At 45.7% G+C, this 27,968-nt stretch overlaps 1 protein-coding gene across 2 annotated transcripts; it reads left to right on the forward strand.

The window, feature by feature from the left end:
* The first annotated feature begins 2,504 nt into the window (after positions 1 to 2,504).
* Positions 2,505 to 27,553, forward strand: GPR173 (G protein-coupled receptor 173). 2 transcript variants are annotated; one of them, XM_058712317.1, is made up of 2 exons: positions 2,505 to 3,427; positions 20,811 to 27,553. In XM_058712317.1, the coding sequence occupies exon 2, from the start codon at positions 23,598 to 23,600 to the stop codon at positions 24,717 to 24,719; it is 1,122 nt and encodes a 373-aa protein (XP_058568300.1). In that variant the 5' UTR covers positions 2,505 to 3,427; positions 20,811 to 23,597; the 3' UTR covers positions 24,720 to 27,553. The 2 variants fall into 2 exon arrangements, with proteins under 2 accessions (XP_058568300.1, XP_058568298.1); XM_058712315.1 differs by having other exon boundaries at positions 23,500 to 27,553.
* Positions 27,554 to 27,968: the final 415 nt, after the last annotated feature.

The raw sequence follows: 27,968 nt of genomic DNA on the forward strand, positions 1-27,968 counted from the left end.
CTCACTGATGAATCTTAACATCATTAAAAGTAGGACCACCAGATATTATATGCCTCCTGGTGTGATGAAATATGAATCTCACAGCACCACCTATGAAGTGTTCTTGCAATAATAATAATAATAATAATAATAATAATAATAAATAACCTGAATGCAATAGAGTCCTCAGAGCTAACTTCCATATCTAGGAAGTATGTGTGGTTTATTCTGCTCAGCATAATGTTTGTAGAATCCATCCATATTGTATGCAGATGTGGGGTATTTCTTATTGATGTGTAGTATTCCATTGTGTGAATATGACACAATTCATTTCTCATTTTTCTGTTGTTAGCATTTGGATTGTTCAGTTTGGACTATGACAAATAGTGCTTTTAGGAACATTATTTTATGTGTCTTTTGGTAAACATATAGAAACATTTCTGTTGGGCATATACCTAGAAGGATTGCTGAGTTATGGGGTGTGGATATGGTCACCTTCAGTGGATATTGCTAAGCAGTTTCCAAAGTGACTATATTAATTTATACTCTCATCAACATTGAATGAGAATTCCGGTCACTCCACATTCTTAGCAACATTCAGTATTGTCTTTTTTAGTCATTTTAGTGAGCTGATTTATTTCATACTTTCTTGACTAATGAAGCTGCATGTTCATATTTTCCTTTCTAACCCTTATGTATTTTTATTTATTTATTTATTTATTTATTTATTTATTTATTTATTTTACTTTAGTGCACTAGCCAGGACTTCAGTACAATTTGAATAAAAGTAGTTATGATGGGCATCCTTATCTCATTCCCAATCTTAGATGGAAAGCATTCAACATCTCCCATTAGGTATGATATTTGCTATAGGTTTTTTGTAGATTACATATATTAAATTAGAGAATTTCCCTTATATCCTTGGTAAACTTTGTCATGATGCTTTTTTTGTATATATTGAAATGATCATACAATTTGTCTCCAATTTCCTGAAGGAATTTGTGTAAAATTAGAAAATTGGTGCATTTTGTCTTTAAATATTTTGTAGAATTCACCGTTGACAGTCTCTGGGTCTGGAAGATTGTGAAAAGCTTTTTAATTATAAATTCAATTATTTAATAGTTACAGGATATTTTACATTTAAGCTGTTTTCTTGTGTGAGTTTTAGTGAATTGTATTTTTCCAGGAATTTTCCCATTTATCAAAATTTTCAAATTTTTTGGTATAAAGTTCTTCATAATACTATCTTATATTTTAATGTCTCTGTGACCCAAATTGTGCTTCCTCCTTTTACTCCTGATACTAGTTATGTGCCTTCTATATATTTTTTCCAGATCAGTGTTAGCGCTTTATCATTTTTTCTAGTTTTTTCAAAGAACCAACTTTGATAAAATACAGATTTTGGAGCCTCATCTCAAACCTCCTGGATTAGTATTTCTGGGAAGTAAATCTGGAGATCCACATTTCACAAGCTCTCCTGGGGATTCAGATGCAAGTGGGTTGCAGGACCATAGTCTGGTAGCACAGCAAGGGATTCCTAAGGACAGGGAGCAAGTCTGATCCACCTGTATCTCCAGTGCCCACCAGGGGCTTAGCACAAAGCCATGTTTAAGAAATGAGTGAGCCAATGGATGAGAGAAGGAAACAAATGAAAGAAAATTGCTTATATCAAGAGAATCGGAGTTTTGGAATGCTATGAATTAGCGAACCACTATGGCATCATTTGGCCCCAATTGAATCCATTCAGGAGAGAAATATTTCTTCCTTGTCTTAAAATCTCTGCCTACTAGGGTTCCTCACCTGTCCCCTTCAGCTGTCCTGGAACACGGCCTTAAGTATGAGTGTGTGCCTGTCTACTGGCACAAAGAAAGTAGGAGTGACAAGGGAGGTGTCCTGAGAGGGGCTGTTCAGAGCTGAGCAGGGCTCCCTGTCCCTCTCCCCACACCAGCCCACAGGCCTTGCTGGGAAAATCCTCACACAACCCATTCCGAATGAGGTTATGAGCTCTACCTCGCAGAGCTCTAAGCATTCCCCGCCCCCTCCCCTCCATCCCAAAGCTTTTGAGAAACTTCCATATGACCTCTCAGCCCAGATCCGACCCCGGACCCCTACCCTTCCTTGCCTCCTCTGCACTTGTAGCCCAGGTGAGTTGCTCTCTCAGCAGCCCCTTGGCCGCCTCTCCCCACGTCCACGTCTGCCTGCCTCAAGCATCTCAGAAAAGCAGGAGTCTGACTTCCCCAGCCAGCTACTCCGGGCAGCACAGCTGCCACGCCAGCGTCCCCACCTAGTCGGCCAGCCAGCAGCCTGCAGCTCTCCAGCCTCTCTAGCCCCCACCGCGCCCCGCCCCGCCCCAGGGAGGACCAGGCTGGCGGCTGGGAGTCTCCCTGCCTGCTCAGCCTCCCTCCTTCCCTCCCGCTCCCTCCCTGCCTGCCTTCCTCCCCCGCCCGCCCCTGAGGCAGGGACCGTGCAAATCGAGGAGAGGGGGGGGACAGACAGGCCGGATGGGGTCCAGCTTAAAGCCCCGGGCTCCCCACTAATGTCCCATCCAGGCCGGGTGTCCCCAACATCTTGGGACCCGGATCTGTGTGAGCTGGGGTGGTTGCCAGGTCAGGAGCATCCCTCCGGCAGGCCCGTGGTGCTCCCGTTTTGCATCAGGACCCCCCCCCCCCCCCCTTGGATGCTCTGAGCCACCCTCCTCAACCCGGATCTAAAACCCGGGACACAGCTATCTGGCCAGCCTCTCTCTCCACCCCACCCCCTCTTTCTGGCGTCCATCCCCTCCCCAACACCACCTCTGCTGCTGCCTCTGGCTGTGGACCTGCACCTCTTCCCCATCCCCGCCAGGCCTGTGGAGCGGGGTGAGCCTGGACGAGAGCCCCCTAACCTGGGGCTCTCCCAGGCCATGGCCAGAGTACTCCCAGAGAGGAGCCCCGGCCCCTGAGCATCTGCTAGAAGCTTGGCAGAGGCCCCGCGGAGACCGAGTCTTCTGAGGACAAAAGGCGGCGGCCAACAGGCAGACGGGGCGGGGGGAGGGGGGACCGGCAGCCAGGCGGGCAGACGGGTAGCAGGGGCCAGCGCTGGTCCCCCTCCCAGCTTGGAGGTGGCATGAAGATGGGGGTGGGAATGTGTAGTGGGGGAAGCACCTGCCTGGACCTTCACCTGCCAGCTGGCTGGGCACCCCAAGGCTGTGTGCTGCCCACTTGGTGTTCCCTAATGCCCCCAGCCCTGCTCAGTGCACCCCTTCGGTGCCTGCTTCCCCTGATGTCTGCGTTTTAGACCAGCCCGGCCGCTGTATCCACGGCAACAGAAGCAGGAGTGTCACTGGCCGCCACATCACTGAGGACACATCTGAGGGTCCCACAATGTGGCCTGGGCTGTGATTTATCCTCGGTGAGACAGCTTGAGCCCCCTCCCTGGATTCCAAGACAGCCCTGCTGAGAGAGCCTGGGTAAGTAGTCAGCATCCCTCCAGCAAGGATGAGGGGCTGAGACTTCTCTTCTGTCTTCCCACACATATTTCAGAGTCTCCATCACTGCCATGCTCTCTGTCTCTCTCTCTGACTCTGTTAGTGTGTCTCCCCCGCCCCCATCCCCGTTCCATCACAAGGACTACTTGGACACCCAAGCCTGGAGAGTCCTCTAGCCATCTCCATCTTCCCCAATCCCAAATGTCCCATGAGAAAGGGAACTACCACCTGTTTCCCCACTCCCCACATGGGGTCTGTTTTTATCATGATGGTCGCTTTGGAGCATGAGGCTGTGTTAATGTCCCCTTGTGTGCTAGCTGTGGAAGGCATGCCTGGGAGCCTGGCAGTGCTCTCCTCAATGCCTGCACCCTGGGCAGGCTCAGCCTCCTGCGGCTGCCTTCTCTCCCTCTCCATCTCCCTCTCCTTCCTCCTCCACTCTCCTCCAGGTTCCTTGGCCTGCATGCAGGGTGTGTGCATTTCTGTCTGTGTGTGTGAACAGGCAGGTGGGTAGACATGACAGAGAAGCTGATCCCAGCCCAGACCACCCCCCCACTCCTCCTTTCCTTCTTTCCTCTCTCCCGGCTTTCCTTCCTTTCTACTTTCCCCAGTCTCTCCCCACAGGTAGCACAGACTTTTGCTCACTCACCACTGAAGATATTGCTGTGATTCCTAGCTGGTAGGGAAAGTGAGGTGGGGGTGGGAAGCACGTCCAGGCCCTAGGCTGCCTGGTGGCTCTGTGGGGGCAAGGACCATGCCACACAACCTGCAGGGACCACAGTGTAGGCCCCAGCCTTCACCCAAGGCTATCTCTGCTTCAGATGCCTGTGTTGTATCTGGGACCCCCAGATCTTATGATCTTGTGCACAGTGTGGCCAGTGGTCCCTATGTCTGAAGGGGCAGGGAAGCCTAGTGCATGAAGAACATGGATTCTCCAGGGACACTTCCCCCAACTACTAGCTCTGCAACTGTAGTGAAAGTGTGCCACTTATTGAACCTCGGTTTTCTCATCCGCCAAAGAGACTGGTGACCCTCCCATCATGGGTGTGTGTAGTGACTAGATGAGTTGGTGCATGCAAATAAAGGATGTGCATAGAAGTGGCCCTGAAGCAGTATCAGCAAAGCTCATGGTCAATATCACTGATTATTCATGATTAATATTGTTAATGATTATTTGGAGGAGGGACCGGCCCCTCTTCTCCAGGGTCTTGGCAGAGATCTAGGGAGGACAGCAGGTAGGCAAATGGGGGTTGGGAAGTGGAGGGGAGGCAGGAGCAGCTCAGTGTTGTCACTCTTTCTTTGTAGGGAGTGATGAGTGGTGGCTATGGGCAGAGCCTTCCACCCCTACTCCACTCCAGTCTCCTTTCCCTGCACTTGCCCCCTTGCACACGTGTGCATGTGTGCGCACACACACACACACACAGACACACACACACACACACACACACATACACACACACAGGCTTGAGCCCCCATGAGCTAGCAGAGGCCTGGCTTGCAGCCTGCAGCATTCCTGGCCCTGGTGATGTAGGCGTCTCCCTGTTGAGGGGAGACTTGGCAAGAGTTTGGCCTGTGGTCAGTGGTTGGCAGGGCCTGGAGACAAGGCTGAAGCTTCTGAGATGGCAGGGCTTCAGGTAGAACTGGGGTGTGGCCCATGCAGCAGCTAGACCTGTGGGGGACGGGTCCCAGGGACCCTAGTCTAGAGCCTAGACTGGGTTGGAGGGGGACAGTGGGGTCTCCTGGCTGGTTTCTGGGCATAGAGATGTGGTGAGATATTGCGTGAGGGGTGGGTGGCTGGAGGAAGGTCTTTACGGCCAGGGGAGGAGTAGGAGGGGGGGAAAGTCTGAGACCCAGAAGACCCCATGGTGAGGGTAGGGAGGGGTGGGGCTTTGGGGTATGGAGTAGACTTTTCTGAAGAAGAATTTGGAAGAGAGTACCCACACTGTGGTTTAGAGGCATCTGGATCTGAGAGTGGGTATATATGTGTAACTGTGTGCAGTCTGTGTGTCTGTGTATCTGTTCATGGGCATTGTGGATATATGTGAGCCTGTATGTGAGCAGGCCACATGATGGTGTGTGCAAGTGTGTGAATGTCTGGGTAAGCTTGTGTGTATACAGGGGAGTGGGTATGACTTTGCAGGTCTGGGTGAGCAAATGGGCATGTTTGATTATGAGGCTGAGTGAGACTGTTTCTGTGAGCCAACAGGCCTGTTGAATATCTAGTTGTGTATGTTTGTGGTATCAATTTGTCTTTGAATGTACATGTCTAATTATATGCATATGAGTATAAGGGTTTCAGAATGCCTGGGTATGCATACCGAATTAGGTGACTGTCTAGCTGTATCTGTGTATATTGGTGTGTGTGCCTATGTGTGCATATGAGTGTAGGTATATCTAAACGGTGTGTTTATGAGTATACGGGCATGTGTGTGTCCATGCATGTATGGGAGAGTATTTATGTGTGAACATGCCTCTGTGTGGGTGTATCTGTCATGTATATATATGAGTTGGTCTGTGTGTTAATGCCCATGTGGATTCTCCAGCATTTTGGATTATGTGTATGTCTGTGTGAGTGTTTTGAGTACATATCATCTGTAGACAGACCTGTGGGTCCACATCTGATTAGGGGAATGTTAGTGTAGATGATCACATGAGAAAAAGAACTAATTGTGTGGATAGAGGGGAGTGTGTGAATACATGTTTTGTGCATGAAAATATATTTTGTGGGTATCCCCATGTATACACATTTGATCATGTATATAGGTATGGCTGTGGTGGGGGGAGGTCTGTGCCTGTGTGTATATGCACAAAAGGCTATGCGCATAAGTGAATGAATGTATTTGTGTACATGTCTATGTGTGTTTGTGGGTACACTGTTATGTGTGAATGCGAGTCTGATTGTGGGATGCATGAGTAACTACTTTTCATAATACTTGGTGCACATATCTCAATATGTGTTTTGTTTGAATTTCTGAGTGCAAGTGTGAATGCGTGAGTATGGATGTGCCTGTGAGTGACTGTGAGTGTATATGTGTGAGTATATGCTACTACCTGTGAACATATGGCTGTGTGTGCATTTGAGTGAACATGTCTGTATATTTGCCACCTCGAAGTGTGTTTGTGTGAATATGCCTGTGTGTGCCAGTCTGTACAGGTATATGGACGTACCATTTTGTGTAGTTCTAATTATTTGTGTATGTGTATTTGTGTTTATTCTGGAACATATGTTCTAGAACAGTGTAAGTGAATGTATGTGCACACCCTCTTGGTCTATAAATATGTTTGAGCTTGTGTGTGAAAAGTGTTATCAGTTCTTCTTGTGCAGATATACAAGCATGTAAGAATATCTGACTGTTCTTCCATGTGCACGTGTGTGAACAGACCTTTGTGTCCAAGTCTGTCTAAGAATATAAGTATAAATGGATCTTCTTTTGTTTGCATAGCTTCTCATATGGGTGTATAAACATGTGGGAATGTACATGGTATGCATATCTTATTGTGATTGTGTGAGTGTATTTTGTAAGTACATTTGTGTCTCTGTGTCTGGTTGTGTGCATATAGGAATGAATGATGTACATGTCTATGTATATGTGAATATGCTCACAGGCATACATGCCCAGTTGTGTGTATATGTCTATGTGTGTTAGAATGTCTGTATATGAATACATCATCTCACTGACAAGCATGTGCACATCTGGGTGTTTATGTGTGAGTACACCCTCATGTGAATGTGTGTGAAAATGCTTATGTGGTCATGTCTGGGTGTGTGTGTGTGTATATATTTGGGAGCTCACTTCTGTGTGTCATGTTTCTTCATTGTCTCGCTGGGTATGATGTAGAGTGTGTCCATCTGTGGACATGTGAAAGTATGCCTGTGTGTACACCTGTGTTTGTGAGTGAATGTATGTCCTTCATGGGTGTTATGTCATGGAAATATATGCCATGCAAGTATGCCTATGTTTGAGAGTAAATGGAAATGCACATATGGGACCAAGAACAATGCGAGTGTGCCTATGTGTAGGGATAAGTGTAGGTATTTGTGCATGTGCCTGTCTGATGGTATGTGTGTGTGAGAGAGATTTGGCCTTGGGCTTACCCAGATAGGCCTAATCACTGGAAAAGTGATAAAGGAGGGTACTTAAGAGTCTGTGTGATGCTGTGTGTACACCCCAGCATGTGTTTATGCACATGTCTAAGAGTCAGTGTCACCCTGCTAGACCATAGCTGGCTCTGTGTAGACATCCTACAGGATGGCAAGCTATAACACCTAAGCAATCCATGACCCTCTTCTGGGGCCTCTTTGGCCTTGACCATGTGCTGGGTTTTTGTGGGGGGAGGTGTCTCAGGATAATTCCTGTCATCATTCACACTCAAGAAGTGGGAACCAATCATGGCTGATGTCCTCCTAGGGACTGAAGTCCTCTTAGGAAAGGGGACCTTGTGACCTTTTAGAAAAGGATTTCTTGAAACATAAAGACCTCCCTTCCCATCCCCCCACCATTGAAGGCCCAGAACAAAATGGCATTGTTTAGTGTCTAAGGTTGGTTTTCACAGAGAGCACCCAAATTATGCCGTCAAGGCAGAAATCTAGATGTCAATGTGTATGTATAAGTAAAGGTATATCTAGGTAGAGTGGTGTGTGTGTGTGTGTGTGTGTGTGTGTGTGTGTGTGTAGAAGGTAGTATATTTGGTAAGAGAATGAAAAAGAAAGAGAGAGAGAGAAGGGATCTGGGTTCTGTGTATGTAAGAGACTCTGGGTGTTTCTGGGAAAAATACGTATGTGAGAAATTTGGCTGTATTTGGGAGGGGTGAGTGTGAGTGTGGGTGTATGTAAATGGTGTGTTTGTGAGGTGTTATGAGAACATCAGCCTGTTTGGGTGGAGGATGGTATGGGTGAGAGTTTGGGTATGGGGGTGGTATGATATGTATTGGGTATGGTATGAGCGGGAGTGGGAATATGTGTGAGGATGTGTGTTTTTGAGGAGTATGTGTGTACGGGTGTATCTGGCTGGTGCAAGAGAGTGAGGGGGTGTTTGGATGATGTATGTGTTTTATAGTGTAGATGTATCTGTGAAAGTGTGGGTGCTTCTGGGTAGACTGTGCATGAAGGAGTATGGGTGTATTGGGGTAGGAGCATTTAAATATGGATATATCTGGATAGTGTGTAGGTGGGTGAGCATACAAGTCTATTAAGCAATGGAAGTGTGCGATGGAATATATCTAGATGGTGTGTATGTGTGTGGGGGGAGAATTTGGGCACATCTGGGTGATGATGGGGGTGTATGTGAGTATACATATAATTGGGAAGTATCTATGGTTGGTGTGTGGGAGTGTATGTGGATGAGATGTGTGTATAGTGTGTGAGAGAGAGTATGGGTATATCTGCATTGTATGTGTGGAGTGTGGGTATTCTGGATGATGGTGATGAAGAGAGGGGAATCTGGATTGTGTGTATGTGTAAAAGAGTATGCAGGTGTTTCTGAGTATGGTAGGGATATGACAGTATGGAAGTATCTGGTGGGAGAAATGTGTAGGTGTATCTGGATGGGTTGTAAGTGTTTGGGTTTACCTGGGAGTGTGAGTGGGTGTGTCTGGATGTCGTGTGTGTGAGATGTGGGTATATCTGGATGGTGTGTGAGAGAGAGCATAGTGGTACATTTGGGCTCTGTGTTAGATAGTGTGTGGGTATAGTTTGGGTGGAGTGTGTTTGAATATGAGTGTACCTAAATGGTGGGTGGGTGAAAGCACAGGTGTGTTTGGGTGGTGGAGTGCGTAGTATCTCTAGGTGGTATGTTGTAAGAGCTTTGGTTGTGTATCTGGGTATGGATGTACTTGGACGTGTGTGAGTGTGGGTATAACTGGATGGGGTGTGTAAGAGAGTTTGGGGGGCATATCTGGGTGGAAAGTGCGTTTGGAGTGTTAGTGCATCTGACTGGTGTGGAGGGGATGAAAGTATGGATGTATCTGGGTAGTGGAGTGTCTGAGATGGTATACCTGGATGGCATGTGTAAGACTTGAATATATCTGGGTGGGATGTGTGTGTGTGTGTGTGTGTGTGTGTGTGCGTGTGTGTGCGTGTGTGAATGCAGATGTGTCTAGATTGTAGTGGAATGTATCTAGTTGTGTGTGTGTGTGTGTGTGTGAGAGAGAGAGAGAGAGAGAGAGAGAATCTCGATGGTCCACTTGTGATGAATCTGGATGGTGTATACATATATATCGGGGTGGATGTATCTGGGTGGGGCTTTGTGAGTGGGTCTATTTGGTGTGTGTGACAGAGAGAGAAAGAGGGAGAGAACATGAGAAAATAATGGGTGTATACATATAAGATTTGTGTGTGAGCAGGTGTCTCTGGATAATGTGTAGGTGCTGTGTGTGTGAACGTACTTAGGCTGGGAATTTGTGAGTGTGAGTATCTGGGTTGGCTGTATGTAAGTGTAGTGTCTGTGAATGGTGTGTGTGTCATTGTGGGTGTGTGCCTTGATACCATGTGTGAAGAAGATAGTAGGTGTGCCTGGGTCAAATATGAGGGTTCTAGGTTGGGAGTGTCTATGGATTTGAGTATATTTGAATGTTGCACATGAGAGTGTGGGTGTACTGAGTTGGGAGTTTGCAGAAGTGTGGCTGTTGTTGGGTGGAATGCCTGTGGAATGTAGGTGTGTTTGAGGTGGGTGTGTATGAGGATGGGTGTGTTTAGATGGGATGTGTGTGAGAGAATGTGGCTGTATCAGTATTGGGTATGTGTGTGAAAGTGGGTGTGTCTGAATGGTGTGTATAAGAAAGAGAGTGTGCACGTATCTGTGTTGTGGTGTGGTTGTGTGTGTATCTAAGTAAAGGAGTGTGGGCTTCTCTCTGGCTGGTATATGAGAGATGGATAGGGTATATCTGGGTGGTATGTGAACGAGAGGATATAGGTGAATCTGGGTGGGGTGTGTGAGTGTATCTGGGTGGGGGTGTGGGCATGTGGGTATATCTGGATAGTGTGTGTGAGAGTGTTTGTGTGTATTTGGGCGGGGAACGTATCTGAGAATGTTGGTGTATCTGCATGTGAGTGTGGACTTGTCCAGATGGTGTGTAGGTGGTATAACAGGGTGTTTTGTGTGTTTGATAGTGTGGGTGTGTCTGGGTGGGGTGTGTGATTGTGGGTATGTGTGGGAATGTATATATATTTCCTAGGGCATATATGCCTCTGGTAGAGTGTAAATGTGAGTATGTATGTGCTTACATGTGTGTGGCTATTGGTACCCATGTATGTTGGTACGTGGCTTGTGTGTGCATGTGTTTGTGCTAGAGTGGTGTGTATCTGTATGTGTGTGTGAGGTGAGTGTGTTTCTCCCTGTGAGTAAGTTAGATCCGCAAGGTCTCTGGAGGTAAGCTCTAGATTTGCATCCTGGTTCTGTCATTTATTAGCTGTGGGGCTTTGGGCAAGTCACCTAATCTCAACTAAGCCCCAGTTTCATATTTGTAAAGTAGGGGTAATAATAGTATCTATCTCATAGGGTGAGGATCAGATGAGTTAATATTTGAAAAGTGCTTAGGACAGTGCCTGGCACATAATGAGTCCTCTGTGCTGTATCAGGTGTTACATAGTACTATAATTATTGTATGTGCCTGGTGTGTAAGTAACAGTATGTGCCCATCAGCAAGTGCAATGGAGTAGTTTCTATGTGCATATTTCCTACATTATTTGTGTTCATGTGTATGTGTAAGAGAGTGAGTGGATCCTGTGTGTATGTGAGAATGTGTACATAAAACTGGCTTTATATTTATATGTGTCCCATTGTGTATATAAAACCATAAGCATATGAGAAAGGAAGTGTGTGTCTAGGAGGTCAATGGAAGGGGTTTGGCCATGCATGTGTATTTCCCAGTGTACATCTGGGTGAATGAATGCATATATCTGTATCTGTGATGATGTGTGTCCATGTGAGTTCAGGTGTTACCTGCAATGCTGGTATGCTGCATATATGAGCATGTGTATGTGTATTTTAAAGCTTATTTATTTTAAGAGAGAGAGAGAGAGAGAGAGCACAAGTGGAGGAGGGGCAGAGAGAGAGAGAGGGAGAGAGAGAGAGAATCCCAAGTAGTCTCCACACTGTCAGCGCAGAGCCTGATGTGGGGCTTGAACTCACAAACTGAGATCATGAGCTGAGCCGAAGTGGGATGCTTAACTGACTGAACCACCCAGGTGCCCTGTGTGTGTTTTTATCTGAATATGTAAACAGGTTTGTACTAGTCAGGATGTAAATGTGTGCGTGTGAATCTCTGTTGTGCCTATACATGTAGGAAGGTTAGTATCCAGGTCTATATATGATGATATGTGTGTATAAAGGATTTGTGCCCATATGGCCAGGTAATAGGATGTATGTATTTGTGTTGTATAAGTGAATGCATAGGTGTGAATGGGTGTGTGCATTTGAGGGTTTGTGTCTGGCTGTGTTTATAAGCATCGGTGGCTACATGGCTGTGTGTGTGAGTCTGCATTGCTCAGTATATGCCTGCCTCTGTGTGTGTAGCAGTGAATCTGAGCAATGTGCCTGTATGTGTGAGAGTGTCGGTACTGTGTGTATAATGTATGTGTACCAGGGCAAGGTTTGTATAAAACAGTGGATTTTAATCTCTTAATGTTAGATCCTGGGGGTAGGGGAAGGCCTGGATCTATAGGATGTGAATAGGACTTAACCTGTGTCTGAATGCCAGTTCTTATGTCTATGCGTATGCATGATTGTATCTGAAAGCATGTAGGCCCATATGATTTGGTTTGTATGTGTATGTGTCTGCATGTGCCTATGTGTATGGTGAATTTTTCTCTGCCTAGGCCTCCATTTCTGTTGAAGGGTAGTTATCTGTGTGTATGTGTGTACGTGTATGTTTGTGTGTTTTTTTATATCTTTGCATGATTTGCTGTTAGATGGGTACCTACACACATGCCTAACTTTCTGTGTAGAAGAGGAGGGGTGTGTGTGTGTGTGTGTGTGTGTGTGTGTGTACATATACAAATGCACCTGATTGTGCTTATCAGCTGATGTAAGTCTGGATGTGAGTGCAAATTTGAATCTCCATGTACACATGTGCTTGTGTGCACATATCTGTCCATGTGTGCTAGTGGGTCTGTGCATTGTGACTAGATGTGAATGTCTTAGGGCATGCCCAACCTGGCACGTGGAGAAGGGGACTATCCATATGACACATTGGAGTAAAGTGAAGAGGATATAGGGGTACTGGGGTTTGGTGAAAAGAAATTCCATAGATTTTATTTATGTTACACAAATTGTGATAAGGATAACAAAAATGCAAAGTTTTGAGGGAGTTATTAAATATTGAATTCAAATGACATCTTTTCAGGAATTTTTCACAGCACACGAGCTCACTTCTAGAAATATAACTTTTATTCACTCATGCATATTTGCGGTGGTCAACATTCATGCCCACCTCTGAGCCTTTGATCATGACTGCTTTTATTTATTTTATGGTAATCTGACTTATTTATGGACATTTTCATCATGATTTGGTCAATCAGTTTGTGCTGAGCATAGATCTTCGACATCAAGTAATCATGTTTCTTGATAAAAACGCAAACAAAACAAACGAAACAAGTAACCATTAGTAGTTCTGACATGGATGTAAACTTATATCATGACCTGCCACTTCGTGGTCTTGGAAAGCCTATTGTTGAAGGTAAGATCTATTCCATGGAGGTTGTGCAGGCACAGTTTGCCCTGATGTCTTCAGTAATTAGCTTGAATGTGTGAAACATAGCTGCATGATTCTGTGGGTCATCAAAGCTCACCTTAAAGGCATCAGCTTTGGGGTCATCAGGTACCATTTTGGTTTCTCTGAAGCTTTCACACCTTACCAACCTTTCTTAAGAAATGCAACAACTAACTGCTTGTTTGTGCCTCTCTGTTTCACCTCCCTTTCTAACTCACTTGTTTTTGCCATGGCCAGGCAGAGAGACCCAGGTTACCCAGGTTCTCTGCTGAAATAGCTAATAATCTCTTCTGTCTCTTGGTAGTCACCATCAACAGGAAATTGCTTGCATGTGTAGGTGGCAGCAAATGATCATTGTTTTTTGTTTTTTGTTTTTTACTGGTTAAAGCCTCTTTCTCCTCAATAATTAGAACTTGGATAATTATAGTCTTTGAATTTTGTACTTCAAAGGTAGGAACCTTCTTTAAATCTAACACCTCTTTCTTTTCTTTCAATCAAATGTGATGTTGAAACTCTTGTAATGAATGCACATTAGGGGCTTCTGAGTGGCTCAGTTGGTTGAGCGTCTGACTCTTTTTTTTAAGTTTATTTATTTTGAGAGAGAGAGCACGCACAAGTGCAAATGTGCATTGTGGGGGAGGGGCAGAGAGAGAGGGAGAGACAGAATCCTAAGCAGGCTCTGCCCTGATGTGGGGCTCAATCCCAGGAACCGTGAAATCACCACCTGAGCCGAAATCAAGAGTGGGTCGCTCAACCAACTGAGCTACCCAGGGGCCCCTGAGCATCCAATTCTTGATTTCAGCTTAGGTCATGATCCCAGGGTCGTGGGATGGAGCCCTGTATGGGGCTCCATGTTGAGCATGGAGCCTGCTTAAGATTCTATCTCTCTCCCTCTGCCCCTCTCCCCCACTTGCGTGCGCTCTCTCTCTAAAATAAAAAAAATGCACATGGATTTTGAATCCAAAAAAATTTTCATTTTGAGCATTTAAAAATAATTGAAGAAGCTTTTACCCTAAGGAGACACAGACATTGCTCTACTCATCTTAATAAGTCTTTAATATTCAACTTAATAACACCAACTAAATATCACCCAGGGAAGCACACATGACCTCACTTCTTCTAAGCTGAAGTTTGGCTTTGAATCCATAAACCTTAACAGTATACTTTCATATATATATATATATATATATATATTTTTTTTTTTTTTTTTAAATATGAAATTTATTTTCAAATTGGTTTCAAATTGGTTTCAAATTGGTTTCGCAGTGTTCTTCCCAACAGGTGCCCTCCTCAATGCCCATCACCCACCCTCCCCTCCCTACCACTCCCCATCAACCCTCAGTTTATTCTGTTTTTAAGTCTCTTATGGTTTGGCTCTCTCCCTCTCTCTTTTTTCCTTCTCCTCCCCCATGGTCTTCTGTTAACTTTCTCAGGATCCACATAGGAGTGAAAACATATGGTATCTGTCTTTCTTTGTATGACTTATTTCACTTAGCATAACACTCTCCAGTTCCATCCACATTGCTACAAAAGGCCAGATTTCATTCTTTCTCATTGCCACGTAGTATTCCATTGTGTATATAAACCACAATTTCTTTATCCATTTATCAGTTGATGGACATTTAGGCTCTTTCCATAATTTGGCTATTGTTGAAAATGCTGCTATAAACATTGGGGTACAAGTGCCCCTATGCATCAGCACTCCTGTAGCCCTTGGGTAAATTCCTAGCAGTGCTATTGCTGGGTCATAGGGTAGGTCTCTTTTTAATTTTTTGAGGAACCTCCACACTGTTTTCCAGAGCAGCTGTACCAGTTTGCATTCCCACCAACAGTGCAAGAGGGTTCCCATCTCTCCACATCCTCGCCAGCATCTAGAGTCTCCTGATTTGTTCATTTTAGCCACTCTGACGGGCGTGAGGTGATATCTGAGTGTGGTTTTGATTTGTATTTCCCTGATGAGGAGCGACATTGAGCATCTTTTCATGTTCCTGTTGGCCATCTGGATGCCTTCTTTAGAGAAGTGTCTATTCATGTTTTCTGCCCATTTCTTCACTGGATTATTTGTTTTTTGGGTGTGGAGTTTGGTGAGCTCTTTATAGATTTTGGATACTAGCCCTTTGTCCGATATGTCATTTGCAAATATCTTTTCCCATTCTGTTGGTTGCCTTTTAGTTTTGTTGATTGTTTCCTTTGCAGTGCAGAAGCTTTTTATCTTCATGAGGTCCCAATAGTTCATTTTTGCTTTTAATTCCCTTGCCTTTGGGGATGTGTCGAGTAAGAGATTGCTACGGCTGAGGTCGGAGGGTTTTTTTTCCTGCTTTCTCCTCTAGGGTTTTGATGGTTTCCTGTCTCACATTCGGGTCCTTTATCCATTTTGAGTTTATTTTTGTCAATGGTGTAAGAAAGTGGTCTAGTTTCAACCTTCTGCATGTTGCTGTCCAGTTCTCCCAGCACCATTTGTTAAAGAGACTGTCTTTTTTCCATTGGATATTCTTTCCTGCTTTGTCAAAGAGTAGTTGGCCATACTTTTGTGGGTCTAGTTCTGGGGTTTCTATTCTATTCCATTGGTCTATGTGTCTTTTTTTGTGCCAATACCATGCTGTCTTGGAACAAGTAAGCCTCAAATCGGCAAATGAGAATCATTCACAAAAAAATGCTGAAAATTTTCTTTTAGCTCATAAATCTTTTACAAAATCCTTATACACTTAGGTTTAGAACAATAGAGAAAAATGTACTGATATCAAAGCTTCACAGAAACCAAACACACAGGTGAGTAGTGGTTTGGATTTAATCAAACCCACCTAGCATCATATACTGTGGCGATCAGACCTACAGGCAAACTTTGATAGGTGGGTGCTCCTTGGTGCATGAATCTCGGCATTTTCAGAACAAATTCCCAATGCAAATTTCATGCCATCTCAGCAGCATCAGTTTATGGACTAATGTAGAGTTTCCACAGTATTTCAAAATACTCATGTATCACTTTGAATATTTCAACCTTAGTTTATTTTGGTGCTTCTTGCATTTCTCTTCAGGTTTTCTGACTAGTACTATGAACTGAGCACAATTAATCAACATCTAGAGACTCCTCAATATAAAATGAAAAACACTTTTGATTCAACAATCTTCTGGGTTAGTGTCATTTCAATGTCCTTTGACCCACCATCACTATATCTCCTAATAGCAATAATTGAAAATGACCCCTTTCTTATTCTTTTTACCTCATTGGTCCCAAATGTGGTGTGGACAATTTTCTGGCAGATTGCTAACATGTGAGATTCTACTGAGAGGAGCACCTTAGCTTTACTTGTTAATCCTGCAACCCTGTCACTAGCTGGTTGAGCTCTGTCTAAGGATGTTATAACCCATCCCATAAAAGAGCCAGGTTTCTTAATTTGCACTTTGAGATGCTTTAAAAACTCCAAATATTTCTCTGTGTGATAGTGTTTTGTGGCCAGTTGACTGACATACCCTACTGGGAAATGAAGTTTCTTTTGATAACTTTCCCACAAAAATCGGACATTTAGGTTGAGGAAGAGAGGGCTTATTTGTTTTGTTTTGTTTTTTAATATGAAATTTATTGTCAAATTGGTTTCCATACAACACCCAGTGCTCATCCCAACAGGTGCCCTTCTCAATGCCCATCACCCACTTTCCCCTCCCTCCCACCCCCCCATCAACTCTCAGTTTATTCTCAGTTTTTTAAGAGTCTCTTATGGTTTGCCTCCCTAGAGAGGCCTTATTTGGCAGCTGAATCCAAATTTGAAACAATTCTCATTAAACTGCTCAAATTAGGGACAGCCTAGATTGTTTTGAGGGAAGACTGTGTTTGTCTTGTGAGTCTCCTGATTTTCCAGCTTTAATCAAAAAATCCATTTTGATGGGAAAAGAAGTGTCTTAAAAATTAAATCTACTTGAATATAAAGTATTGAAGGGGCCATCAGATCTTTGTGACTTCTGAAAACCTATTTTTTAAATCTTTTTTAAATTTTTTAATGTTTATTTTTTGAGAGAGAGAGACACATACACAGAGTATGAGCGGGGGAAGGTCAGAGAGAGAGAGAGACACACAGAATCTGAAGCAGGTTCTGGGCTCTGTGCAGACAGCTCAGAGCCCAACACGGGGCTCAGACCCACAATCCATGAGATGATGACCTCAGCCGAAGTCAGACGCTCAGCCTGAACCACTCAGGCACCCCTGAAAACCTATTTTTTTTTAAAGAGAAACTTGAGGTCTTTTGCGCTGTTAAAAGAGCAGCACTCTGGAAACAAAGCCTTGAATAAAGGCCTTGCTTTCCCTTTAATGAATCAATTCAACTCAACTACAGTTGGTCTTTATTTACTCATTGACAAATATTTTTACCTAAAAGCAAAAGGTAAGAATTAATTATGAAATCCCACCAAGAATCAGATTTTTTTTTTCAACACTTTTTTATTTATTTTTGGGACAGAGAGAGACAGAGCATGAATGGGGGAGGGGCAGAGAGAGAGGGAGACACAGAATCGGAAACAGGCTCCAGGCTCCGAGCCATCAGCCCAGAGCCTGACGCGGGGCTCGAACTCACGGACCGCGAGATCGTGACCTGGCTGAAGTCGGACGCTTAACCGACTGCGCCACCCAGGCGCCCCATTAATATTAAAAACCAGTCACAAGTAAGTCAGTAAATGAACCAAGAGATAATAAAAATTATATTGTTGTAATGTCTTTAAAAGAGTCCTTTTAGAAATACTTATGGATGAATGGTATGATAGATATGCTTCAGAGTACTCTGGAAATGGATGAGTTTATAGGCAAAACAAGACCCTGAGAGTTGATCATTGGTGAATCTGGGTGATGGGTGCACTGAAGTTCATTACAGGATTCTTTGTACGTTTTTATATCTGAAATGTTCTAGAAGGGAAAAAAAGTTTATGAAGAAGCAGCAATCAAGGCAATTAACAAAAACAATTATATTCCCTTAGGAATACCTTATACTATATAATAATAATAATAACAGCAACAATCATACAACTATTTTTGTAGAAAAAAAGTTGTGGAAAAATAAATGAGGCCAAATTAAAAAGAAGAACAAACGCTGTACATGTATAGGCCAAACCAAAAAACCTCACCGATGAACCAGGGTGGCAATCAAAGTAATAATCAGATTATCTGGGATGTTTCAATAGGAAGCGATCCAAACATTTACAATTTCCCTTTGAACCTCTAGAGGGCTTCTTGCTCTGGATCCCTGCTGTGGCAGGTACCCACCAGCCAAGTAGCTCTGCTAATGTTTCCACCTGTGTCTGAAGGACACATGTGTGGGTTTTCTCTGGGTGTACATCTGTTGCAGGGTATATATATCAAGTAATGTGAGCATGCTTGTGTGTGTACACATCCCTGTGTGTGCAAGAGTGTGTTTGTATACACGGGTGGTTTTTCTCTTTGTGGTTGGTTGTGGTTGCATATTGCAAAGAGGGGTGTGTGTGTGTGTGCGTGTGTGTGTGTGTGTGTGTGTGTGTTGGAGCTGGTATACTTCTCTGCATAAGTGAGTGTGTACATGAATGGGTATCTGTGTGTACATGTGCCAAGATGTACATGTCTGTTTTGGTGAGTATGCCTAATCTGTGTGAAAGGGTTTGGATCAATCAGCCTCTGTGTGTTAGAGTGTGTTAGAGTATGTACATGTGTGTATATATGAGCAGTTTTTTGCTTCTCTATTTTTTTCTCTATGCAAATATTTCTGTGGATATTTAAGGGGGATTCTGTCTGTGTGTACATGCCTGTGTGTGTTTATATGTGTGTATGCATGTGGGAGGGTTCAAGTGCATGTGAGTATGGTGGCATATGTAAATGACTTTGAGTGTTAACATGTGTAACAGTGTTTGTATGTGATGATATAGGAATGCCACTGTATACATGCCTGTGTCACAAAAGTTGAGTGTGTGAGAGGATTTGAACAATGTATGAATGGGTTTGCATATGTATATCTATCTGTCGGGATTTGAGTGTTCATCTGTGTGTGTGTGTGTGTGTGTGTGTGTGTGTGTTAGGGGAGTTATAATTGTGGGTTTATGGGCCATTGCACATGTGTGTGTGTGTGTGGGTGTGTGTGTATCAGTGTATATGAGCAATTCTCAGCCCTCTCATACCTAACACTCTCTTGTATGTAACACGTATTTTGTAACACCCCTTTACTATATGGACATGAAGTTCTTAGATAATATAGTCTCTGCACATATAATTTCAAAAGAAAATCCATATAGTATTTTATGCAATATGCATATTGTATTAACTAATACAAATAAATAAGTAAAAGGGAAGTAATTTATAAGAAAATAATTTGTATTTCAATATGTAAATGTTTGGGCATGGCACTCCCCAGGAAATTCAATAAGGTAGTTAGAGGCTTGTAACGTCTTGTGAGTAAACATGGGTTTGGGAGGGGAAAACTCAAGAGGCTGCCCCATGCCCAAAGTGCAGGAAAATGACAGGCAAAGGCCTAGGGGTGAGATTTTCTGAAATAGTGAACAACTCAAAGAAAGTGCTCCCCAAAACAAAGTGCAGTCACCTCTGGATTTACTTGACAGCTATATTCCTGGAGAATTTAGGGTATATTAAATTAGGGGGATTTTGTATTTATATGTGAAATACAGTTAGATTCAAGGTTCAGCTCATTACAAGTATAAAGTCTAGGGGATTCAGGATGTATGCTGGCTGTGTGGGACTGCCCCATAGATCACTGGATGGCCAGCATCCTTGTCTGGACCCCTAAATGTTGGAAGGATATCCTACACGTCAGCATTGTGGTCACCAAAAATGCTCTTACAAATTTCCAAAATGTCCCCTAGGGGGAGTAATGCCTTTGTTGAAGACGGAGCACTGGTGTTTAGACAGGGGTATTCAGTGCCTGTGGGAAGGAGGCAGCATACAGATGTACTGTGTGCGAGTATGGGAGGGGCAAGGTCCGTATGTGTGAGCTGGTTGCTGTCCGTAGGTCTCCATAGCAGCAGGCTATGTGTCCGTGTGAGCGTGTGTGTAGGTGTCTGCGTAACTTTCTGAGGGTGTCTGGGCACGAGCAGGTGCGAATGTGTTTGTGTGCATGCCCTGTTTTTAGCCCAGGATGGGTCCAGGCTGTGGCTGCCAGTCTGCTCAGAAGAAACCTCTCCTCACCTGTAGAATCGCCTCAGCTTTCTAGGCAACACTAGAGTTTTGTTTGTTTGCTGCCATTGTTTTGTGTTGTTTCATTTTAGCGTTTGTTTTTGTTTTCACTGAGACTCTGGACTACAAAGTATCCACCTTCTCGATCTTAGTGTGTTTCTCTGTGTCTCCTTTCTCTATCTCCATCTTTGTTTCTGCTTCTATCTCTGTCTCTGCCTCTGTCTCAACCCCTGTCTCTATGTCTCTATATTGTCCTCTCTCTTTCCTGGCATCTCTCTCTTATCTCTCTCTCTTTCTGTCTCTCTTTCTCCCTCCCTCTTTCCCTATCTCCTTTTGTCTCTCTCATTTTTCTTTCTCTCCCTCCTTCTCACTCTCTCTTTCATTCTCTATTTTCCTGCCTCTTTTTCTCTTCCTTTTCTGTCTCTTGTACTGTCTCTGTTTCTGTGCGTGTCTTTGTGTCTTTTTTCTCACTCTTCTTCCCCTTTCTGTCTCTATTTCTATCTCTTCCTGTTTGTGTGTAAGGCTCGCTCCCCTTTCTCTATTTCTCCCCTTCTCCCTCATATGTCTCTGTCCCTCTCTCACACACACAAACCTCTCTCCTCTGTCACTTTCTGTGTGTCTCTCTTCTACATTCAATCTCTTTCTGTCTTTAATGCTTTCTCCCTGCTTCCCCTCAAGGCTAAGGAGTGTGTGTGTGTGTGTGTGTGTGTATGTTTGTGCACATTTACACACACTCAGTTGTCAGCTAGTCCACAGTTCTGTGGGAGCTATCAGGCCTTGAGGGGCTGAGAGGGGGTCCACCAAATCCATTTCTCCCAAGCCCCTTCCCTGGCACCTTCTCATGGCCTATTGGCACCATGTCTGAGACTTTGGGGTGTCATCAAAAAAGCTTGGCCTAAGGTGGCTGTGGCAGGCCAGGTTGGAGCGAGCTGGGAAACAGTACAGAGGGGTGACTTTTTTCCCGGGAGGGGAGTGTAGAGAGGCTCCATTCAGCCCCGTAGCCCCCAACCTCCAGCCCATCCCAGCCCCAACAGTAGTTCTGAGCTTCCTCAGCTTCTTTCCAGGTTGCCTTGCTACCTTCCCTCTGGCACCTACCATATTACCTTATAACACTCCCTCTCCCCCTGCCCCCAGCTCGCACACACCAGGAGTCCCCCTGTTCCCCCCTGCCCCCCACCCCCACGCAAGCTTTGCCCATGCCCTCCCACCCCTGTATTGGCCAAGCTGCTCATTCAGCTTATCCTACCTGGGTGCCTTCAGGCAGCTGTCCTTGAGCCACCAGCCCATTTAGTCCCTCAGCCAATTAACTGATTTGAAAGCCTTTAACTGAGGGTCTACCATGTGCTATGTACTGCTCTTCTGGAGTCCAGAAGAGCATGTGAATCTCTAATCCCTGCCCTTGTGGAGCTTTTCTTCTAACAGGGAGAGGTGGATAATAAACTGAATTTTGAAAGTAAGTTATATAGTGCGCTAGAAGAGATAAATTCTAGAAAGAAAAATAAAGCAGGGCAAGGGGCATGGAGTGCTATCATTTGTCACCTGAATTACTGCAGGAGCCTCCTGTGTACTCTCTCCAGTTCCACCTTTGCCCCACATGGTGTGTGCTCCTCCCAGCAGCACGGAGGATGCTGTGCAATCCTGAGTCATCACATCTTGCTTCTGTTCCCATGGCTCCCATATCACTCAGAGTAAAAGTCAAGGTCCTCACGATGGCCTACGTGATCTGGCCTCACCACTTTTCTGACTTCACCTCCTACTACTTTCTGATCACTCACTCTGTTCCAAGCACAGTGGCCTCCTTACTCTTCCCCAAATATACCACATGTAATCCCACCTCAGGGCCTTTGCACTGGCTGTTCCCTCTGGCTGAACTTCTCTTCCATCCAATACCCACATGGCTCACTCTCTTGCCTCTTTTAAGTCTTTGCTTAGATGACACCTCCGTGAAGCCTTTGCTCTCCATTCCATCCAAAAGCATACCTCCCCCACCCCTAGCACTTCCTATCCCCTTTCCCTCCTTTACTTTTCTTTTAAGGAACTTACCATCATCTGACCTACTATACTTCACTTATGTATCTTCTTTATTATCTAGAATATCAGCTTCATAAGGGCAGGGATGCTTGTCCATCTGACTCACAGCTGTACTCCCAGTGCCTGTCATACAATAGATGCTCAATAAATCGTTTTTCAGTGAATGAAAGCACACAAGCATACCCACACCTTTAGATTCACAATATTCCCCACCTGACTTAAAATAGAAACCTAAGTCCTTGTCATGGCCCACAGCCCTATATAATCCGGCCCCAAACACCTCAGACACCTCTGTGATCTCACTTTCTACCACTGTCTCCCTTGCCTGCCCTGTTCCAACCACACTGGTCTTCCCACTCTTCCTCGATCATGCTAACCACATTCCTGATCATGAATATATATTTAAAAAAGCCTATTTAATGAGTGGCTACCAACATCCACAAAAAGTCATGAAATAGAGTAGAACTAATGGGGTATGTGACACATAGGATCAGTACCGTTTTCTGAAACTTTTGGTTCAGCTCTGTGTGCACACGTGTGTGTACCGGGCTGTGATGTAAAATGTATGTCTTACTATGGGTAGAGGTCAAAAATAGTTTGAGGAACGTAACCTTAGGGCCTTGCAAAGGGGGAGAAGAGCTGCACCAACACCCCCGCCCCACAGAACCACCAATGGAGGAAACAGGTAACCGAGGACAAGCCAGAGAGGTGAAGCACCCCCCGCCCAGCAAGGAGGGGGTAGGAGCAGCAGTGGGCCATGGGCAGGACCTGACACCAGCCAGGGAGTAAGTGTGGAGGCCATGTAGACCCACTAACACTGCCTTTTCTGTTTCTCCCTCACCTCTCCTCTCCTTTCCAACTGTTTCTCACTGTCTCTTTTTCTTGTGTTTCTCTCTCTCTCTCTCTCTCTCTCTCTCTCTCTCTCTCCTCTCTTCATTTCTATCTCTATCTCTCCTTTCCCTCTTTCCCTGTCTCTCTGGTTCTGTTTCTTCTTATGTCTTCTCACTCTCACCCTCCCATTGCTGTCTCAATTTGTATCTATTTATGTCTTTGTCACCATTTTCTCTTTGTTCTATCCTTTCTCACTCTGTCTCTGTGCCTCTGTGTTTTTCTCTCTGTCTCTCTCCTGCCCTCATCTCTCTATCTCTGTCTGTCTCTTCCCCATTATCCCTATTTGCAGGTGCAGCCCAGCAGGACAACTGATGGAGTCCCCCAGGGCCCATCGAATACCGGACTGGCTGATCCTGTAAGGCTGGGAGCAGCCCCTGCCCCCTCAGTATGGCCAACACTACTGGAGAGCCCCAAGAGGTGAGCGGCGCACTATCCCCACCATCAGCATCAGCTTATGTGAAGCTGGTGCTGTTGGGACTGATCATGTGCGTAAGCCTGGCGGGCAATGCCATCTTGTCCCTGCTGGTGCTCAAGGAGCGTGCCCTGCACAAGGCTCCTTATTACTTTCTGCTGGACCTGTGCCTGGCCGACGGCATACGCTCTGCCGTCTGCTTCCCCTTTGTGCTGGCTTCTGTGCGCCACGGCTCCTCATGGACCTTCAGTGCTCTCAGCTGCAAGATTGTGGCCTTTATGGCTGTGCTCTTTTGCTTCCATGCGGCCTTCATGCTGTTCTGCATCAGCGTCACCCGCTACATGGCCATCGCCCACCACCGCTTCTACGCCAAGCGCATGACACTCTGGACATGCGCAGCTGTCATCTGCATGGCCTGGACCCTGTCTGTGGCCATGGCCTTCCCACCTGTCTTTGATGTGGGCACCTACAAGTTTATCCGTGAGGAGGACCAGTGCATCTTTGAGCATCGCTACTTCAAGGCCAATGACACGCTGGGCTTCATGCTTATGTTGGCTGTGCTCATGGCAGCCACACATGCTGTCTATGGCAAGCTGCTCCTCTTTGAGTATCGTCACCGCAAGATGAAGCCAGTGCAGATGGTGCCAGCCATTAGCCAGAACTGGACATTCCATGGTCCTGGGGCCACCGGCCAGGCTGCTGCCAACTGGATCGCTGGGTTTGGCCGTGGGCCCATGCCACCAACCCTGCTGGGTATCAGGCAGAATGGGCACACAGCCAGCCGGCGGCTGCTGGGCATGGACGAGGTCAAGGGTGAAAAGCAGCTGGGCCGTATGTTCTACGCGATCACACTGCTCTTCTTGCTCCTCTGGTCACCCTACATTGTGGCCTGCTACTGGCGAGTGTTTGTGAAAGCCTGTGCCGTGCCCCACCGTTACCTGGCCACCGCTGTTTGGATGAGCTTCGCCCAGGCTGCCGTCAACCCGATCGTCTGCTTCTTGCTCAACAAGGACCTCAAGAAGTGCCTGAGGACTCACGCTCCCTGCTGGGGCACAGGAGGTGCCCCAGCTCCCAGAGAACCCTACTGTGTCATGTGAAGCAGGCCGGGAGGCAGACAGGCAGGGAGGTCATGGCTACCTTGCTGGGGCAAACAATAAGGGAAGGGTGGGCCCCCTACAGGAGCCTTTCTTTCTGAGCTCCAGCCCCAGCCCCTGGAACCACCCGGAATCTAGGCACCTTTGCCAACACCTCCCCAGGGTTGGAGACTGGGGTGGGGGACTGGGAAAGAGGTGTTTCTAGTTCTTTGGGGCCTGTCTCTGCCACCTCATTCTTCACTTCTACAATCTCTGTCATTTCCTCTTTCTTTCTCTCTCTCTCTCTCCTCTCTCTTTTCCTCTCTCTCTCAGAAGTGACAATTCAGAAAAAGAAAGTAAGACTGAAAATGCAGGTTTTTCTACTAACAGCTGAGGAGATAGGCTTTCTTGCTTTAATGTCTCTCCTTCTGACATTGTCCAGAAGGGGGAAATTTGTCCTGTAAAATAGACTTCCAGAGCTCTTATTGCCCCCTCTGCTCCCATGCACCCTCTCCTTCCAAGTCCTTTAGCAAGACCTGGATTTTAGGGAGAAATTCATCTGCTGACAACAGGTATCAAAGGGGGTGCTGGGTCCCCAGGGAGCGGGGATGTTTAATTGCCGCGTTGTGTGCAATTGTTGTTTTAAGCTAACCCTGGTCCCAAGCCTGGTTTCCTCTCCCTCCCCACCATGTCCAGACCTCCTGAGTGTTTCTTGAGCATCTGTTCAAGAAGCCAGGAGGGGAGGGAGAAGGACCCTTGGAATGGGCTCAGGCTAGGTGAAGAATGGGATGTGAGCTGCACGCCTCAAGTTGAAGAGACCTGAGCTTGGCTGCATTCTTTCGAGCTGCCTCCTGGATCCCCAGCCCCCAACTCTTCTTCCTGAGGATGGAAATCCACTCCAGCTCCACTAGGGCTGATGTGGGTGCCATACAGGCAGGAGCATTCCCCCAGGGAAGTGTAGGGAGAAAGCCAAACTCCCCAGAGTAACTGGAAACCAGCACCTGGGGTCAGAGCCGAACTCAACCCCAGAATTGTCTCCTGGGTTCATACTATTATCCTGAAGATGAAAAGTTGGGGGGTGGCCTTGGTATAACGCATAATGGTATAAGCTCCAAGGCATTGTGGACTTGAGTCCATTCCTATCTGACCTCTTTTTGTCCCCTTGAAGCCTCAGGGGCCTTGCCCCTCTTGGTAGCCCTTGGCCTTCTGGGCCCTCAGCCCCCAGATTCCTTCCCCTGAACAGCCCTTCTCCCCTTTTTTCCCTCCACCCAAAGTGGAGCAGACTACAGCCAGATTCTTCAGGTGGGAGAGCCCAAGCCTCCCTCCCAGGGCAGAGTCCACCCTGGACTCACATCATGGCCAGTTCTTATGGAACTGGTGAGCCAAGCTGGCATTCCTTTGCCTGGTCTTGCCCAGATTCTTTGTCCCCCTCTCATTTCCTGGGGGAGGGAGAGATCTGTATTTATCCACACCCCTTTCCCTTTCTGATAGAAACCCTTGTCCTAAGCTCCCTCCCTACCCCCAAGACAGTCCCAGCACTGGGGAAGCCTTGATCCAAGAGGAATGGGGAGGGCACTCTAGGCAGGAGAGACATTAATGAGCCTGGTTGTGGAGCGGCCCTGGAAAGGCAGGCCAGAGTGGCTGAGTGGGTGTGGGGGTGGGTACCTGTTCTCTCAGTGATAGTGATGGGGGTGCCTTTCCCAGGGAGTGGGGTGGGGGGACCACAGGGGTGGGAGTAGATAGGGTATATTCTGGAAGGTTTTCCTCCATTTCTTTTTTCTAACTGCCTGGATTCACCATTGGATTTTGTAAATGGAAAACTGAAAAGAACAATACTATATTGGATGTTTTCTCTTTCTGACTCTGTGTGTGTGTGTGTGTGTCTCCTGTCTGCATGACCACATGTGGGGAGGTATGGTCGAGTGAGACTGTGTGTGACTCTGTGTGGGGAGGCAGCACTGCCTGGTGCACACATGTGAGCAAATGCCTGTATGTGGAGACATATGGCACAAACACACACACGTACACATATGCACCTAACTGAAAGGAGACAAACTAGAGTATGTCCCTGCAGCAGGAGGTTGAGTGGTCAGAGAACAGAATTTTAAAACTGTACATATGTATGCAGCAAGAGGGTAGACTCCCATTTCGTAAATCTTCCTCCTTTGGCCCAGGCTGTGAACATGGAGCGGGGGCAAGATACTTGAGAACTCCATCTCTTCCCAAAGCCTGGAACCCCCACGTACCATTCCAACTCCATGGTCAGTCTCCTCTCAAAAACACAAATGAAGTGTTCTTGAAAGTGGACCACAATGGAAAATAGGGACTGGGAATTGGAGATTAAACTTGAGGGTGAACTAATGGGGTTAGAAAATGCTCCCTACAAAGTAATGGCTTCTGGAGGGACTGCTCAGACTGGGATGGGAGCCCTTCTGAAGAGTCCACTGTATACAGCTGGGACTTTGGTAACCTTTAATTAAACTCAGAGGAGGGATGTTAGGGGTGAATAAAGCCAAGCCTGGAAGTCTACCCAGCTATCCTGCTACCTGGGCACTCAAATACTTTATTTACTTATTCTCTCAGGTGCACAGAATTGAGTTGACCATACTCCTCAGTTCTTGGCACACTATATCATCGCTGGTCCATGTGAGTCCCTCTTATTCTTTTGTTTTGTTTCGTCCCTTTCATCACTCATTCCTGATCCAATCCCCCCTCCCACATAGACACCCACTCTTGTGTATTTAATGTATGTCCTTCCAATTCACCGTTCATGTATTTGTTTACATATATGTGTATCTGTGAAAAATATATGGTATTGTTATGTGTTTTAATTTACATAAACAGTATTGTACTTTAAATCTTGTTCTGTTTCTCTTTTCACTCAATATTCTGTTTTATAAAGATCCAGCCTTGTTGCTGTATGTAGATCTAATTCATTCTAGTGGTCCATCTTCTACATGTATCACATTTTTCTTATCCATTCCCCTGGTGATGGGTCTCCAGGTTGCCTCCAATTTTCCGCTACCACAGAAAGGCTGCAATGGGCAGTTTCCTACAATTCTTAAGGATCTCTAATTTAGAGGAGAGGAAACTGAAGCTCAGAGAAAGGCAGTGATTTGGTTAGTGTTACAAAATGAAGAGCAGGCCCCTGATGCCAATCCCAGACCAAAGCCAGAGCCCACCACCCTACCTCACTAAAGACCATCCATCTGGTCCCCAAAAATCTAAAATACAATTTTAAAAAAGCATACACTGGGTAAAGGGAGAGGAAAG

Source organism: Neofelis nebulosa, chromosome X, assembly GCF_028018385.1.
Source record: "Neofelis nebulosa isolate mNeoNeb1 chromosome X, mNeoNeb1.pri, whole genome shotgun sequence".
NCBI classification, from domain to species: Eukaryota; Metazoa; Chordata; class Mammalia; order Carnivora; family Felidae; genus Neofelis; species Neofelis nebulosa.